This window comes from Vitis riparia, chromosome 1, assembly GCF_004353265.1.
Source record: "Vitis riparia cultivar Riparia Gloire de Montpellier isolate 1030 chromosome 1, EGFV_Vit.rip_1.0, whole genome shotgun sequence".
Lineage (NCBI taxonomy): Eukaryota > Viridiplantae > Streptophyta > Magnoliopsida > Vitales > Vitaceae > Vitis > Vitis riparia.
Window position 1 is genome coordinate 3,413,519 of NC_048431.1, and position 15,702 is coordinate 3,429,220.

The 15,702-nt window shown below is 38.4% G+C and overlaps 2 protein-coding genes and 1 long non-coding RNA gene across 3 annotated transcripts; 2 read left to right on the forward strand and 1 right to left on the reverse strand.

Moving 5' to 3' along the window:
* The first annotated feature begins 2,126 nt into the window (after positions 1-2,126).
* Positions 2,127-3,010, forward strand: LOC117922298. The gene has a single exon (XM_034840400.1). It carries the CDS (start codon positions 2,294-2,296, stop codon positions 2,789-2,791), a length of 498 nt encoding a protein of 165 aa, XP_034696291.1. The 5' UTR covers positions 2,127-2,293; the 3' UTR covers positions 2,792-3,010.
* A 1,312-nt stretch (positions 3,011-4,322) lies between these two features.
* Positions 4,323-5,718, forward strand: LOC117924597. The gene is made up of 3 exons (XR_004652827.1): positions 4,323-5,067; positions 5,154-5,278; positions 5,362-5,718. It is a non-coding gene; the product is annotated as an uncharacterized LOC117924597 (long non-coding RNA).
* A 4,893-nt stretch (positions 5,719-10,611) lies between these two features.
* Positions 10,612-11,648, reverse strand: LOC117921372 (zinc finger protein GIS3). Its single transcript, XM_034839235.1, has one exon. It carries the CDS (start codon positions 11,418-11,420, stop codon positions 10,755-10,757), a length of 666 nt encoding a protein of 221 aa, XP_034695126.1. The 5' UTR covers positions 11,421-11,648; the 3' UTR covers positions 10,612-10,754.
* Between the last annotated feature and the right edge of the window lie 4,054 nt (positions 11,649-15,702).

Here is a 15,702-nt window from a genome sequence, read left to right on the forward strand (position 1 = left end):
TATTTAAAAAAAAAATTTTAAATATTTTTTTTCCATGGGAACTTGTCTCTTCAAGAGACGAGTTCCCTTGAGGAATTGTTTTGTTTTTTTTGTTAAAAAAAAATTTTTTTTTTTTTTTAAAAAAATTTTTCCCATGGGAACTCGTCTCTTCAAGAGACGAGTTCCCTTGAGGAATTGTTTTTTTTTTTAAATAATAATTTGAGAATTTTTTTATTTTTTTATTTTTAATTTGATAATTTTTTTTTAAAAAAAATATTTTTATTTTCTCGTCTCTTGAAGAGATTCCCTTGAGAAATTGTTTTTTTTTTTAAAAAAATAATAATTTGGGAATTTTTTTAATATATATATATATATATATATATATATATATATATATATATATATATATATTTTTTTTTCATGGAACTCGTCTCTTGAAGAGACGAGTTCCTTTGAGGAATTGTTTTTTTTTTTCTTTAAATAATAATTTGGGAATTTTTTAAAAAATATATATATTTTTTTTCATGGAACTCGTCTCTTGAAGAGACGAGTTTCCTTGTAAATGGGGAATTGTTTTAAATACTAATTTTTTTTTCATGGAACTCGTCTTTTGAAGAGACGATTTCCCTTTTGACTTTTGAAATTTGAAAAGATGATTTTGGTTTTAAAAAAAAATTATCCGTTCACCCTCTCTCCTCTCTCCTAAGTGGCAAATCCTCTCTCCTATGTGGTAAAAACTACCGTATATTTGTAATAACTTCTTCTACTACAGTAATTTAAGCATAACTTTTTTAATTTACCGTACTATTGAGAAAAATCCCAACTAATGGATAGAGAAAAGGGTTTCCCATGATTTTTAATAGTTTTAACTCTTTATGATTATTGACCAGAGGAGCAACGCCGTTTCTAAATTCCAAGCTCAAACTTCATAAGGTGGGGTTACATAAGGACGGCTGGGGTCAAGTGTACAATAGACAAGCGGTGGGGAGCACAGCATATGATCATGGCCGCCATACCCATCATAGAAATTACTGAAATACATATATGATGATTTAATGATGTGCCTTTTGATTGATTGATTCCTGGGTTTTCTTTTACTAAAAAATTGGTTGATGCCTCAGTTTCTTCAACAGCCCATTAAAGCATCTCACGAAAAATGTAAAAACTGAAAGTTCATTTCCTTACCCAAAAGAGCAGAATGATTAAAGACGAAGAAAACCCCTAGCCTTTTGTGCCAATTCCATGTAGCACGTGCCAACTGCCCAAACACCACCTCCGTACACAAAGAATACAACGCTATGAATAATGTACGTACCTTCAATTAGGTTAAAGAATTTTATAGCTATTGTATTGGTGCAAAACCCTTCTAAATGTGGTCCTTCTTTGACAATCTTTTTTAAGTATTACATCCTTTATTGATGAATGTTTTGGTTATTTAGGGAAAGGATCTTCATATCTCTTGTACGTTTTCTTTGTTTATACATTTTTCAAACCAAATCTTGATTTATAGAATTAATCAATATTCCTTTAGAGGAATGATATGTAAAGAGTCAGAAGTTGAAAATTGCATAACGCTTATAATTAATTGAGTAGATTTGTGTTTAACAGCGTATGACTAACCTTTTTTATGCTTTCTGTTAATATAACATAACATAGTTTTTCTTTGGGATTTGTTCCTCGTATATGTTCTATTGTCGTCCTTAATATCCATGCCACATGATTCGTGTTGACGATTGAACAATTTCTTCCCGATGATCCATCTTGGAGTTTTTGATCGGTTAGGTTAAACTTTTAGATAATTAAAGGTTCAAGCAGAAACTTGAGGACTTCTTGATCGAAAGATGATATTTGGCTAATACTACATCCGATCGATGCTACACCAAAGTACCATTTTTTGGTAGAATCTAACACCTCCTAAGAGACAACTATTGTAGCGAAATCTACCATAATAATAATAATAATAATAATAATAATAATAATAATAATAATAATAACCGAGTAAAAGTGAAGAGCAACAAAATTTGAATGACCCACTCGTTCAAACTTGAAACCAAAGGAGGAAGGAAACCCACTTCCAACGGCTACCTGCAGGTTCCCCATATAATAAGTCCAGAACGCCACCGACCATACCCTTTTTACAGCTTGGCTTAGCTCCTCTCCACCACTAAGACCAGATGCTACTTTTTGTTCCATTAAATCCCCCTCCCTCACATACAGAACCCCTACCTAAACCCCATCTAACCTTTCTGCAACTGCATCAGTATTACTCTTCCCAATTGTTCCTATTTCCTTTTCACCCATTTTTCCAGGAAAAATGCCCAAAAAGAGGTCGCCTATTTTCCAGAAAGTTTCAAATCTGCTGAGAATCTCCATTTTCGTTGCCAAAATGGGAAAGCCCACAAGTTCAAATCTGATCGTCTTTCTCAGGAAATCAAGAAAGCCCAAGAATTTCAAGCTTCTCAAGCATTACAACTATGGCTACACCGAAGAATACCAGTTCTCTCCTTCCAGCACTCCTCTCTTTCAGTACCGCGGGAAGACACTCAAGAATGGCGGTGCTCGAGACATGTGTTCCATGTTCTTTCTGTGTAGATGTTTGGGTAGCTTCAGAGCTGACCCAGGAGATGGAGACTATGCATTGGAGGCTCTCCCAGCTGTGGAAGATGCAAATGCAGGAGAATCGTGGGGACCGTTGGATTGGGGTGATGAAGAAGACTCGGTTGATCAGAGGGCTGAGAGATTCATCGAAAGGTTCTACGAAGAAATGAGAATGCAGAGACAGGATTCAGCTTTGCAAATCACAGCCCAATAAAATGCTTGACATGGGATTCTACTTCATTTTTCCGCTACTAGTTGTCTTTTTAAATTGAAATTTTATTTTATTTATTGTTCTCCTTCCACAACCGTTTTTAAAGACCGTGGAGATAGGCTTAATAATATTTTAATTGATTTGTTGTACTTTACTTGATGCTCTTGTATTAGTCTAATCCAAAGTTTATATTCTAATATATGTTCAACGTATTGAAGTCTATTGAATATGTATTTCCCCCTGCAATTGATCACGTTTGTTTGAATTTTTGGACGTGATTAGAAATTTAGAACCATCGGTTCGTGGTTTCAGAGCGAGGGTGCCCCACCCAATGAACATGCAGACAATGAAGAAGATAAAATGGCAGAGTCAGTTGTTTTGTTCACATGGAACACCTTATCATAAATTACCCACTTTATGCCCATTTCATGATCAACATTTATTAAACAAAATTGTCATATGGTTAGAAGCTATAGAGACAATTTCTAATTCTATTGTATCATCGGAGTTATGTTACAACATAATTTTTATTTTTCTGTAATTGTTACCATTTGCAAAAATAAATTTATATTATTATAATATCACCTCAAATTTTAATTATTCATGACTTGATATTGTGTGAAAAAAGTTAATAAATTAATAAATGTCGAAGCCCATGTAACCAGAAATTATCTAAAATATATTTTATTATAAATTTATATTATACATAATAAGAAGTTATAAAGTTTGAAAGAAAATTTGAAGGAAATAAACTAGATAGAAAAAGTTGGAAGACAAAAATAAATAAATAAATACATAAATTTAAAGTTAATAAATTAATTTTATATATTATTTCAATTTTTTTTCATTTATTTAATTCTTTTATATAAAGATCAAACAATTTAACATAACAATAATTTGACATGAATTTTGTGTCCAGCATATATTTCATGATTCTTCTCTTCTTTCCTAATTTTTCGGTCAACCTATGTTTAAGGTGATTATTGGTGATATCTCAGTTGATTTTGCTATGCTTTATTTCCAAGATGCTTAATTTGTGGTGGCTGATATCTTGATTTTGCCCAACTAGCTGTTTTTACCAAGAATATCTTCATGACATGACTGATCTTCAAGGTCTGTCTCCCTCCCTCCTGCCCATCAGCTACATGTTTATGATCTTATGGACCAGAGCAAGGCCATGATAGCTCAGGTTTTCTTCATTCTATTATATCTATATCACAGCATGGAAGCTGGTGAAGGGGTTGCTATTGGTTCACAATTTGCCTTATTTCGTATTCTTCTTTGCAAAGCCCAGTAAACCAAGTCGGGACAGCCCATGGGCCCTGAAGGACCAGGATGTCACATGGGCTGCAGAGCTACAAGGGCACATTATCTGACCCTCAAATTTAATCATATAATAATGTATATGTTTCATGTCTTTTGAACTGTTATTATTGCAATCTCTTATGACACTATGTTGCCATGTGGTAGATCAATCCATTGGCTCCTCTCCTTAACCAGTTGACGAGTTCACATCCATTTCTGTTATTTCTGCTGGATTCACATCCATCTTTTTCCACGGAGAGTAACTTGGTTTGTTGCCCTCCTTGATTTTGGGCTCAGTTGGTTTGTGAATTTTTCTGCAGAACCAATCAATCTAACTGGGTTCCCCCACTTTCCAAGAAATTCCTGGAATCATTCTGGTTGAATCAATATTTATTGCTTCTTGGTTTTTTCTCAATGAATCATTCTGGTTGAATATATATATATTTTGCAGTTGGCTTGGGTCCTACTGTTACTTCTCATATACGAATCAACTTGACCTCTGGGTGTTCTATCATTAGCCTTTTGGTTATTCTAGAAAAAAAAATGATTAAAATTTCCTGGAAATTGTTGATTGGGGTTTAATGGCATTTTCCTTCATTGATCTGGTGCGGTTGTCCCAACTCCCTTCCACTGTGCTATAAATTTACGTACAAGCATAGAAATAGCAACCAATACCATTCACACATGTTCTAAGTTTATTTCTATGCTGATCTCCTTTCTGGTTGTTAAGACCTTAGGAGACTGTGAAGATGCCTTATCACCAATTCGAGAAGGAAGCCTCAAGGAGGAAACAGAGCCAAATAGCCCAAATAGCCAAACTGCTGAGATCACTCCTGCTACACTAGACTGCAATCAATATGCTACAAATTGATTTCCAAACAAAAATTTCTGATGACTTGCACACTTCACATATTGGGAATGCTGCTGTTCAAGAGGCCCTGAGATCTATAAATAGTTATCTGAACAAACTCAAGGTATGCATTCTGAATGGGCTCCAACATGGGGTTCTGTCTCTGCTATGGAAATAACATAAGCTCACCTTTTTGTTACTTTTTTCTAGAAAAAGCAGCAGAAGCAACAACAATGAGCAGCTATCCAGTCCTTAATTGAAATAGAAAACGAAGTCAAGGAGGTTCTGAATGTTCTGGAATTGTTGTTGACTTTGGCCTATTATGAGATGATGAGGTTTTCAGTTTGTCATGTTCAAATTCTAAAGACAAATCTTGTGTTGGATGAAATTCATTGAGTACAAATATGGCATTTTTCAGGGAAAAGGTTTTGCAGCACTTGAAAGATAAGGTATTAAAGAGAGGGGGTGGTGAAAGATAACGTGTTCCATCTTATTGAAGAGAGAGCACTAGCAAGGATAAACAAGGATTTCTTGAAGGGTTGGCTGCTGAGGGCATTGCACTCATGGATGCAGGCAAGGAAAAAATCTAGGGGGCCTTCTGTTCCAGTTGAACAAGAAAAGCAGGCACAATCCTCTTTAGCTTAATGGTGGGCAACCTTATTCCAGATCTAACTCGTTACTTTCCACTGAAGTCCGGTTCGATTCTTAAATTTCTTGTTTGAGACGATAAAAATTTTAATATAAGTTTTCATCTAGATGCTAACTTATGTTGACATATGGGAGATTTTCAGTTCTTATAACCCTGTCAAGCTGTGATCAAGGGTCATGGGGTCTTGGAATGACCCTCTTTTTTATTGCCTTTCGTCTCTGCATAAACAAGAAGTAGGACCTGCTTCTCTACTTGTGAAGCAGTTTATTGTACAGGGTTGAGTAATTCAAATAAAGACTTCTAAGTAGTAAAACCATTTACTTATTTCTTTACTTCTACTTCCATGACAGGATTCAGAATGTACCAGAAAATAGGTCTTGTTAAGTGAAGTAATTTTTTTAATGCTTCTGGCAAGCAAATTGATTTAGGCTCTTTGGGCTGGTTCGTAATCGAATCCTTGTTTACATTATTTTCCCACTTTATCAGGCGCTTTAATCCTAACCTAGTACAACTGTTATACCTAACTTTGCCAAAGCATTAACCACCCTGTTGGCTTATCCAAACATGCCTACAGGTGGCTTTCTCAAAATTTTAATTTTTTTTTATAAAAATATTATAGTAATAACTGATGCACTAGGCCAGAAATAGTTAAAACTTATATGGAATTATCTTCCGAGTCATTCTCCACTTCCAGGAATTTGATGTCTTAGCTGACAGATTTACCTGGCAATTCCTTCCACAACAAAAATGAACACGTTACCAGTGTATTTTGCTCCTGCCATTAGGATTCTTCCATCAAATGCCTGCCTTGCAGATAATGGATCACAATCTTTAGTCTTTCCAGAATAAATTTGCATGTTGAATAAGATACATGATCTGATAATTTAGCACTGAAAATCAGTCTCTATTCAACTCTTTCGTCATCTTTGATGAGTTAAACGGGCAGGTGTGCAATGACGTGGGAGCTTCTCTATCAGAAGCCAATTCTATAGTTACGCTTGGAACAGCCTACAACTCCATGACCATAAACAAGTCCAAGCAACTGCTGCATTCACATGATGGGCAGGACTTAAAAACCATGGGGATCACACAGTATGTGGAGCTTTTTCATTCAAATTTTACCCGAACTTAAGAGTCCCGATTTCGCTTTCAAGTTCAGTTTCAATACCAGTGGAAAGTCTCATGTCAATCATGATAGGTGATCCCAATAATCTGAGATGATTGCCTAGTGCCAACAAAGAAATATAGGAGTGAAGTGAAGGACCCCACTATGCCCCTTTGGGGCCATCCAAAAAACATTGTGGCGCCTTATCCAAGTTTGGGTTGTCCTTGTTTCACCTCTGTCTGGTGTAGAACCCATGACACCCAAAGTATTTACCCCACTGGGAGTTTCTGCAAAACAAAAAAAGAAAAAAAAGAAAAAAAAAAGGAGGGATGGAGAAGTGAAGCTGCATTTTATTTGTTCATTCGAGTTTCATTTTAGAACAGTTTTGTTGGGCCCACAAGCAGCCTGGGCGTGATAACCCAGTTATAATGGGTTTGGGCTAAAAGAGAAGGAAAAGTCCAAATCATTTGAACAAAGCTCACTACAACTATCTGGGGTCCATTTCATATGTGGGCTTGCTTCCGCAGAGCTGCTTGAGATTTCCAAACGGTGCCAAACGGCTCAAGCCGGGTGGCTTGAACATCATTTGGGTGATAGAAAATGGAGTGACTCTGTTTTCCCAAACATAAAATACTTTAATATCTGGATGATGTATAATTATTGAATTCAAACACCTTGAAGTAGATACACGGATATGGTACAATTTTAATGAAAACAAAAAGGAGTGGGACCATGGGGGGAGTTGGAAACTAGGTTATTGGGCCCCAGAATCCCACCTTGCTTCTTTTATTTGGTCGGACCTTATGTCAGGGGATGAGTGATGGTCCAGTTTTGGTTGGACTTTTGTGGGTTTCCTCAAGAAAAAGGTTACTATGACAGTGCTCTTTGGTTTTTCTTTAGGGTCATGGATAACTTTTTGTCCATATCCTAGAGTTTTTAATGCGTAATATGTGGAGTACAGAGTGGTGTATGGTAAAATTGGAACTCCAATGAGTAACCATTAAGTTAAACCACTGATAAGTCATATGCAATTTTCCTGATCCATCTAATTGAAGGATGGTGCCTACACAAAAAGGTTGAGCCTGAGGACCCACTATAACCCCTAAACTGAAGGGATCTTGAGAAAAATTTGGGGACTTTTTGAAGTTCACCTGTCTTCTTCATTGCAGTTGGTTGAAAGCTTCTGTAGACATGAAGCTTAGCACTGCACATAGGCTACACACTGAAAAAGGAGGGCTTGTGTAGGGATTTTCAGATTCCTTAAAAAGGGGATGGGGTTGGAGAATCGTCCTTACAAAAAGTGCACATTACATCTGTAAAGAATGACAGGAGAGAGCCCCAAGTGAAAGATATTAATGGGAAAAGCTAGCTCTGTCATGGGTACCCTTGAGCTCTCCAACTCATGTGCTGGGCTCTTCCTTTGATAAAGCTCCGAGCTGGTCACAATCTAGCACAATAGATCAGTGTCCTAACAACTAAGCTGCCTCACTGTAGGGCAGCTACATCCTCTCCAATTGAATTTCAGATACGTGGAGAACAAATAGGATTGAAAGCAGCCTGGAGTTGTGAATTGCCATGGCATCACCCACTTCTCCTTCCTGAAATGGGATTGACCAATGGCGGCAAAGGCTACACCTACATATATGCAACAATAAGAATTCATTGGCATAGGCACCAATACAACCTTGATGGTAAAGAGTCCTTCAATATTTTCAGCAAAAGGGACCATCACATCAGCCTATCCTGCGGATCCATCCATGCAATCTAATTGGACAATTCTAAAGCGCGGGTTTCTTCTTTAAATTAGTACAAGCCATGTATATTTGCTTACTTCTTTAATTTATTCTTGATAGTGAAGCCATAACCAATTGGGAGGCTTACAGATACGTCTCCTAAAGGGTTGCCAAACTCAATTTTGTTCCTATACATGGGCAATCAACAAGTGGATGCCTTGAGTTTGGGGTGATGCTATGTTTCCAAATAGTTTCATCAATTTACCTCTCCCCCAATCAATGCTTGACTACTTTTAATCTCGTATTTGGAAAAAATTCCTTGAAGCTTGCTGTGAGAACAAAGTAGCATGGTCCCCTCAGGCAGGTTGCTGTCTCACCCAATAGGGTTTGAACACACAGAAGCAGAGAGCTTCCATGGAAACCCACTGGATCATAGTGGTTGTGCCCTGAGTGCATGTGGGTTGTTTGTTTTTTTTTTTTTTGTTTTTTTTATGCATAGATGGGAACTTCGCTGGAGGGGTGGAGGGTGACTCCACCAGTGCCCAAGTGGAGAGAGAGGGAAGAAAACGAATTAAGTGGCTGTCCGCATCAGTTTATTGCATTGATGAAGGAAGATATTGGGTCCCAAACCACAGCTAGTATTTTGTTCTAGGCAAAAGTTGTGGGAACAGGTTTGATTTTCTCACTTGTGCCTCACCAAACAATAAGAGATATTTTGTAATACCCCATATGTCAAAAGGCTCTAAAGAAAGAAGAAACTTTTTCAAGTGCACAAGTTTTCAAATCTATGATCATTGCTTGCACACATGACCCACCCTCCCCTCCTCCATTTCTTTCTATAACTCCAGATCAACCCAATCATCCAATTTTCAACAAACAAAAAAGAGGGAAAATAGAAGGACACTATCCAATCTAAACCTCTTGTATTTTATTCCCTGCCTCCACCGTCATTCGACCCCACTGGAGCCATCATTATTATTCTTGTATCATTAATAATTATTCTAGGCCTTTTGATTTAAGAGGCCAACCTTGGCCCTGGGCACCCATGAGGTCACTTAAGAGCTGCCCATAGCGCCGACCTCTATTTATATATATTCACACACCCACAGACCCATTGGGGCTGCACTTTGCACCGAAAAAAGGATGCCCATTTGAGGGTGCCATCTGCCCTTTTGACCGTTTCAAGCTTTTCTTTTTCTTTATTATTATTATTATTTTTTTAAAAAAAAGGAAAACATATGCATTAGGTGCAATTGGCATGCATTATCTTATCTTCGTGTTTACACGTAAGCTTTGTTCTACACACAAAACTCTAGTTGCTGAACACTTCAGAGCCCCACAATTCTGAGATGAATCCATTTCCCATTCTTTTGCCAACAAATTCTAGACGTCCAGCTGATTTTATGCATATATATATATAAATGTTTGGGCAGCAACCTATTAAACACTGAGAATATGCCGTTGAAGTTACGGGGGGAAGACATTGAAAGATGGTAGAACTTGACTCAAACATCTGTCATCCAATGAGACTAGCGATTTCAAACTTAGGGGAATTGTTTTGCATGTGATAGGCCCCACATGTCATCACCCTCAAGTCAAGGCCGGAGGGTGATTAGAAGGGACCGAACCAATTATATGAAGGGGGTTTTGGTTGGAGTTTTCCACACTTCAATTTCTGCAATGAAATCTCACCTTCCAAGCTTAAAAGGGAAATTGTCTTTTGCTTCCACTTACAAGTCTAGCTACTTCTTTATACTCTTTAAATTTCTTATTACAAAGACTAAAATTTGGTGTTAGTGTTCCGAAAATGCGGTGGAGGCCCCACATTCATTTGGGCATTTTAGTTTGATTTCGGATGAGATAATTATTAATGGTAACCAGCCCACATCATGCTGGTTTAAGTGGAAGCAGTTCGATAGATCTAGGCTTGTGAAATTTGGTTTACCATTTTTATGGCAATCCCAATAGTATGAGATTGCCCATGACTAGAAAAATGCTTTGAAGGATTTGCAAAATTATACATTTTGATTTTTAGAAGCATGCACTTTAACTTATTTTATTTTGTCTCACTAACCTAAGTTACCTAACCAATCTCTCTTTATATCAACTTTAATAATGGAGCCATAATCGTGTCATCCCAATTTTGTATGTTTTTTTTGTTAAAGTGTTAGGAAAATGGAATGAAGGAAGAAAAAAAAAATTAATAAATAGATTTGAAAATTTACATGATCTGGCTGGGGAAATAAACATCAGCTTTTGAGTTAAGTCCAGTGGAGCCAGGAGAACAAAGCAGAGCCATATAACTAAAGAAGCCAAGCCAAAAGTCAAGGCGCAGCTGGGGCGAGGCTAAGATGCAAATCCAAGCCGAATGCATCATCAAAAGTGGGGCCACCGTCGCCTCTAGAGAACCTGCTCAATGAAGGCGCATCCACTCTTCCATGAGCTCTAGACTGTGGAGCCGACGTCGTTAGTGTTGACTCCCCGACACCGCCGGCATACGATAGCGTAGCGGCACCTCTCCCACTAGATGAAGGGAATACACACCCGTGAGACACGTGGAACGGCGGCGGCCCACGTGGAACGTACACCCAGGAAGCCGACTGCGGCGCCGCCCCCGCCGGAACCACCACAGGCCCCGCCGGAGCCAGGAGATGGGGGGGCGGCGCGAACGCAGATATCATGGGGTTTCGGATGTAGGAAGTGGCGGCGTTTCGGGTGGCTTGCATTTGAGCGCGCTTGAGCTGCTGTCTCTCTTTCTTGTGAGCGTTTTGGTGACCACCTAATGCTTGTGAGTTGGCAAATTCACGGCAACAGTACTGGCACTCGTATTTCCGGTCACCAGTTGCTGGAAAACCCCCTGATTCTGGTGACCCAGATGGAGTTTTGGATGACTCTACGTCTTCGTCCTCTGATACGTTAAAGCCAAAGATCTTTAAGCGTCCATTTGTGGGAGCACTGGTTGCTTTAGCTTGGTAGTCGATTTCTGCCATGAGAGAGAGATGGGTTATGCAGAAAAAAAAATCAGAGCAAACAGAAGGGAGAGTGAGAGAAAGAGAGAGAGAGAGAGAGAGAGAGAGAGTTGTGACTCGGTGTGTAAGAGAGTTGCTGCATGTGTGAGGGTATTTATACAAGATTATAAAAAAGGGGAGGGTTCGTAATTTTGTGTACACTAGAGAGAGAGAGAATAATATGAGAGAGAGAGAGAGAGAGAGATGGTTGCGGACATCCCAAGGAGAAGAAAGTGTGTAATTGGGAACACGACCCAAGAACACTCGGGGACCCAAAGGATTGCACTTGTCTCGGCAACCTCCTCCATTTTCTCTTTTTCAAGTACCTTCAAATTACGACAATATCCTTGCAATTAAACAAATAATAAACCCCATTACTTGATTATTACATTTATGGGTGGAAGTATTATTCATTTCTCCTCCATTTTGTCCTTTTTTTTTTCTTTAATCAACTTTGAGATGAGGAATGTGATGCATGTGAATGTTGGATGGTGGTTGAACTATCAAATGATTGAGTTTCCTAATTCCTGCACTGTTTTGAGCAAACTTCATCATTTAATTTCATACTAAATGACACTTCCACAGTTTCACATAGCTCCCATCAAATATTCCATGCCCACCCCCATTGAATTTGTGGACCTAATTATCATTATGGCCTGGAAGAATCTTGTATCTCACACTCCATCCCCACTCTTTCATCTATCGTCTCCTAACTCACAACTCCCATGGACATGAGGTCCTCCATCGTTACCAAGCATTCCGGCATTCAGTTCCATATACTTGCCAAAAACCTTTGAAATTTTTGTTGACTGGAGCTGTACTCTCAGTTGTTGTCCTTGCATGCATCTAGATACCATTCAGCTCTCACAGCATGGAATCTGAACTGGATTGGAATTTAGCCACAACACGAGAAACTTACATTAAAACCACTAGGTTAGAAAACGAGATGGCAAACAATAAAGCAAGTTGTTTTGTTCCTAGTTGAAATTATCATGAATCCAAAGCTAGCTACGCCATCATGCGGTTCAAAGACCAGGTTTTGATCAATGTCTTGGACCACCTGCTTTTTCCTCATGGAGAGGCAAAAAAAAAATGGTACAGCCTCCAATCCAAAATTCATAGAACTGTATCATCACTTCAAACAGCGTTTGCCCACAAAAGTCCCCACAAAACCAGTAAGAGGCAGGCGCAGGTCCTTATTTACTCTAACTGTGACTGCCCTCACTCACATATGGCCAAAAGTACTGGCTACAAGGAATCATGGATAACACAAAATTTTTCTCTTTAATTACAACAATTTGGTTACTATAGTAATTTCAAGACCTGAAATTCAGATGTAGTGGAACGAGCCCCAAGGAGCTACCGTGAAGCCCATGTCTCTGTTACCTGACTCAGACTGCCATCACAGCCGCTAGAAAATGCCCAAAGCCTCCAAACCTTCTTACATTCACTATCCTCACAGTCCTCTGAGTCTAAACTTAATTTAATATATCTTTTGAGCTTGAAGCTAGCTGTTCCATGGATCCATGTCTTTTTCTCGCATATACTTCTCACACTCCTCGCTGCCCAGGCTTAATCTCAGGAGCCGACACCACCCACCACCAATCTCTCTCTCACTGTCTGAAGAAAATGGGCAAAAAAATAAAAAAAAAGTCAAAACATGAATCCATGCATGCAAATCCTTGAAAGCTTCCATGTTCTTCACAAGATTATCTACGTAACAACATCTAAACCTAGATACGCTGTACATCTAAGACCATCAGTCCCACTAATCACTTGACCATGTCCCACGTGTCACAATCGCATCCATTGCGCATATCCAGAAGCAGATACGCGTGTTTCACATTACAAATAACCTTTTTCCCTTTTTTTTTGTTTGGTTTTTGGTGATATATATAATGGGAAGCTGGGTTGTCTGAAAGGGGCATGAATGTTCAGGTGTTACAAACTAAGGGTGGACCCACCCATTACGTGTTGATGATGAATAATTGTTTAGGATGTTTGCGTGATTGACGTTGAAATCTATAATAATATGGTTTTCTTTCAAACCACAAGATCTCTCCGAATCTTACTAACTACAAAGCAGGAGAGAGAGAGAGAGAGAGAGAGTGAGAGAGAGAAAGAGGGTGATCACTTATAAAGCATATATATAATGTATCATTCAAAAGCTCTTTCCAAAGTCTTCACCACAACTCCAAACATGACCCACCCTGTTTCCTTCTTTCTCTATTCAAAAACACCTCCTCTCACTTGGTCAAATTTTCCCATATAAGAAAAATCTCATCCCCATGATTTGATTGTCTTTTGAAGAAAGCTTACATTCTTTTCGACCGTTGGATATGATGATGATTCATGATTACTGCGATAAAAGATGAATAAATTAATTTAAGGTGGGTACTGCAGGAAGGTGGTGATTAGCCATCCCTAATTGCATAATATCATGATCTGGTTAATCTAAAGTCAAACCTAGTTAACACGTATAATTATCGAATCTGACAGGCGTGGATTATTTTTTTTCTCCCGCTCTCCTTTTTTTCGCCAAAATCTTCTGATAGGTAGATTCTGAGTCCATGACAGGAAATAATGGTCACAAAGATTAGGATCCTTAAGTTTAGAAATGGTCTATTTTTTTTTTTTTTTTCCTTAACCCAACCACCTTTTTGCTTTATTGTGTGGATCCAATGATTTTTGTCTTTGGGTCTTTCTACGTCTTGGGAAGGTTAGAAACTGGGGTTGGGCCACTATCACCCACTATGGGGCTCAAGGAGTCGGTCTCACTCAATAAAGAAATGTATTGAAGTGACCTTCTCAAATAAATGTGAGTAGTCATACTCATAAAGGTTAAGAGTTCATATAGAGTTGTTGGGACTAGTTGAGCCAAGTGAAACTTGTACTAATTCTTGGCTTCACCTGGTCTTTCAAGGGTTTTTCATCTGTAGGTAGGGTCCAATGAATCAAGAAATGGCATCGTGACCACGGTGGCCCAGAAAGTAGGGTACCCCGCGAACAAACACCTTGGACGCTATGAAAGTTGAAAAGAAACCCTAGTTAACTTAGGTTTTCTTTGGGACCAGCAAACCCTATGCGCTTTGAATATTTCTGGGGTTTTGGTAGCCGTAGTCCTGTAATGAAAAAGAAAACCAAACCTATTCAAATTTTAAACATATATATACACACAAGTAGAAACGTGGTAGGGTGCAGGGGCTGGAGCAACGGCTCATGATCAGTTTGAGAGAGAGAGAGTCTGTGGGGAAGAATATAGCGAATTGAAAGAGGGGTTTCGCCATTGATGTAGGGCAAGACATGTGAGGTTGCATCAAGTTGGGGGTGATGGGTCTCACTGGTTGAACAATCTTTGGCAGCAGTGGCGCACATTGAGGCAGCTAGGGACCACATGTACAAGTTTTGAAGCACTGGCTCCACATGGACAGGCCTCTCTATCTCTCTTTCAATTGAAGTGTAGTAGGGGATGGAGTTGTACAACCAATCACACTTTTCCAAGCTCGTTGATTCATCAACAACTGTCCTCTTAATAATGGTGGAGGTTTTTTTTTTTTTTTTTTAAAATAAAATTTTTCTCCCCTTGTTGTAATGGTTTCCACCATCGAATATAAAACACTTTTAGGGGACCCTAATCATGCTTTCCTTTGTTGTTGATTGAAGTGATGCCGATATTATCGTTTTAAGATCGCCCAAATCGAGAGTTGGCCCACCAAGTTGTGCTTATCAAGGACAATTCAACCAATCAGGCTTTAAAAATAAATATAACATAAGATTATTTCAGACATGATCCTATCATAATAGAACTCCATTAGCTTTCTAATCATCTTTGTTTCTTTTCGCAACCATTACTTTGGAAGGATCCAAAAAGGATAAAAAGATAACCCAATGTGACTTAGTTTTCAAGTTGAAATCCCTTTTATGGATATGTTCAAAGCATTTTTAAGCAATCTAAAAGTCCAAACAATGTGGGTATGACTCAATAAGCCTCTCCATGTATTCCAAGTGACACTACCTACTACTTTTAAAATAAAAAGGTTGGGGTTGGGTGGAGTTAGCTTTAAGTCATGTGAAGTGACCCTCTCTCTCACACCCCCCATAAAATAATTTAGTAAATATTAACTACATTATTTAACATGGGAGCTAACCCTAGATTGCAGTCTAGAATGTCTAGATTTTTAAAAGCATTTGCAATGAATTCCCATCAAGCTTTTTTGAGTTTAAAATAAACCAATAGAAGTCCCGTGAATTAGGTTGTGAGTCG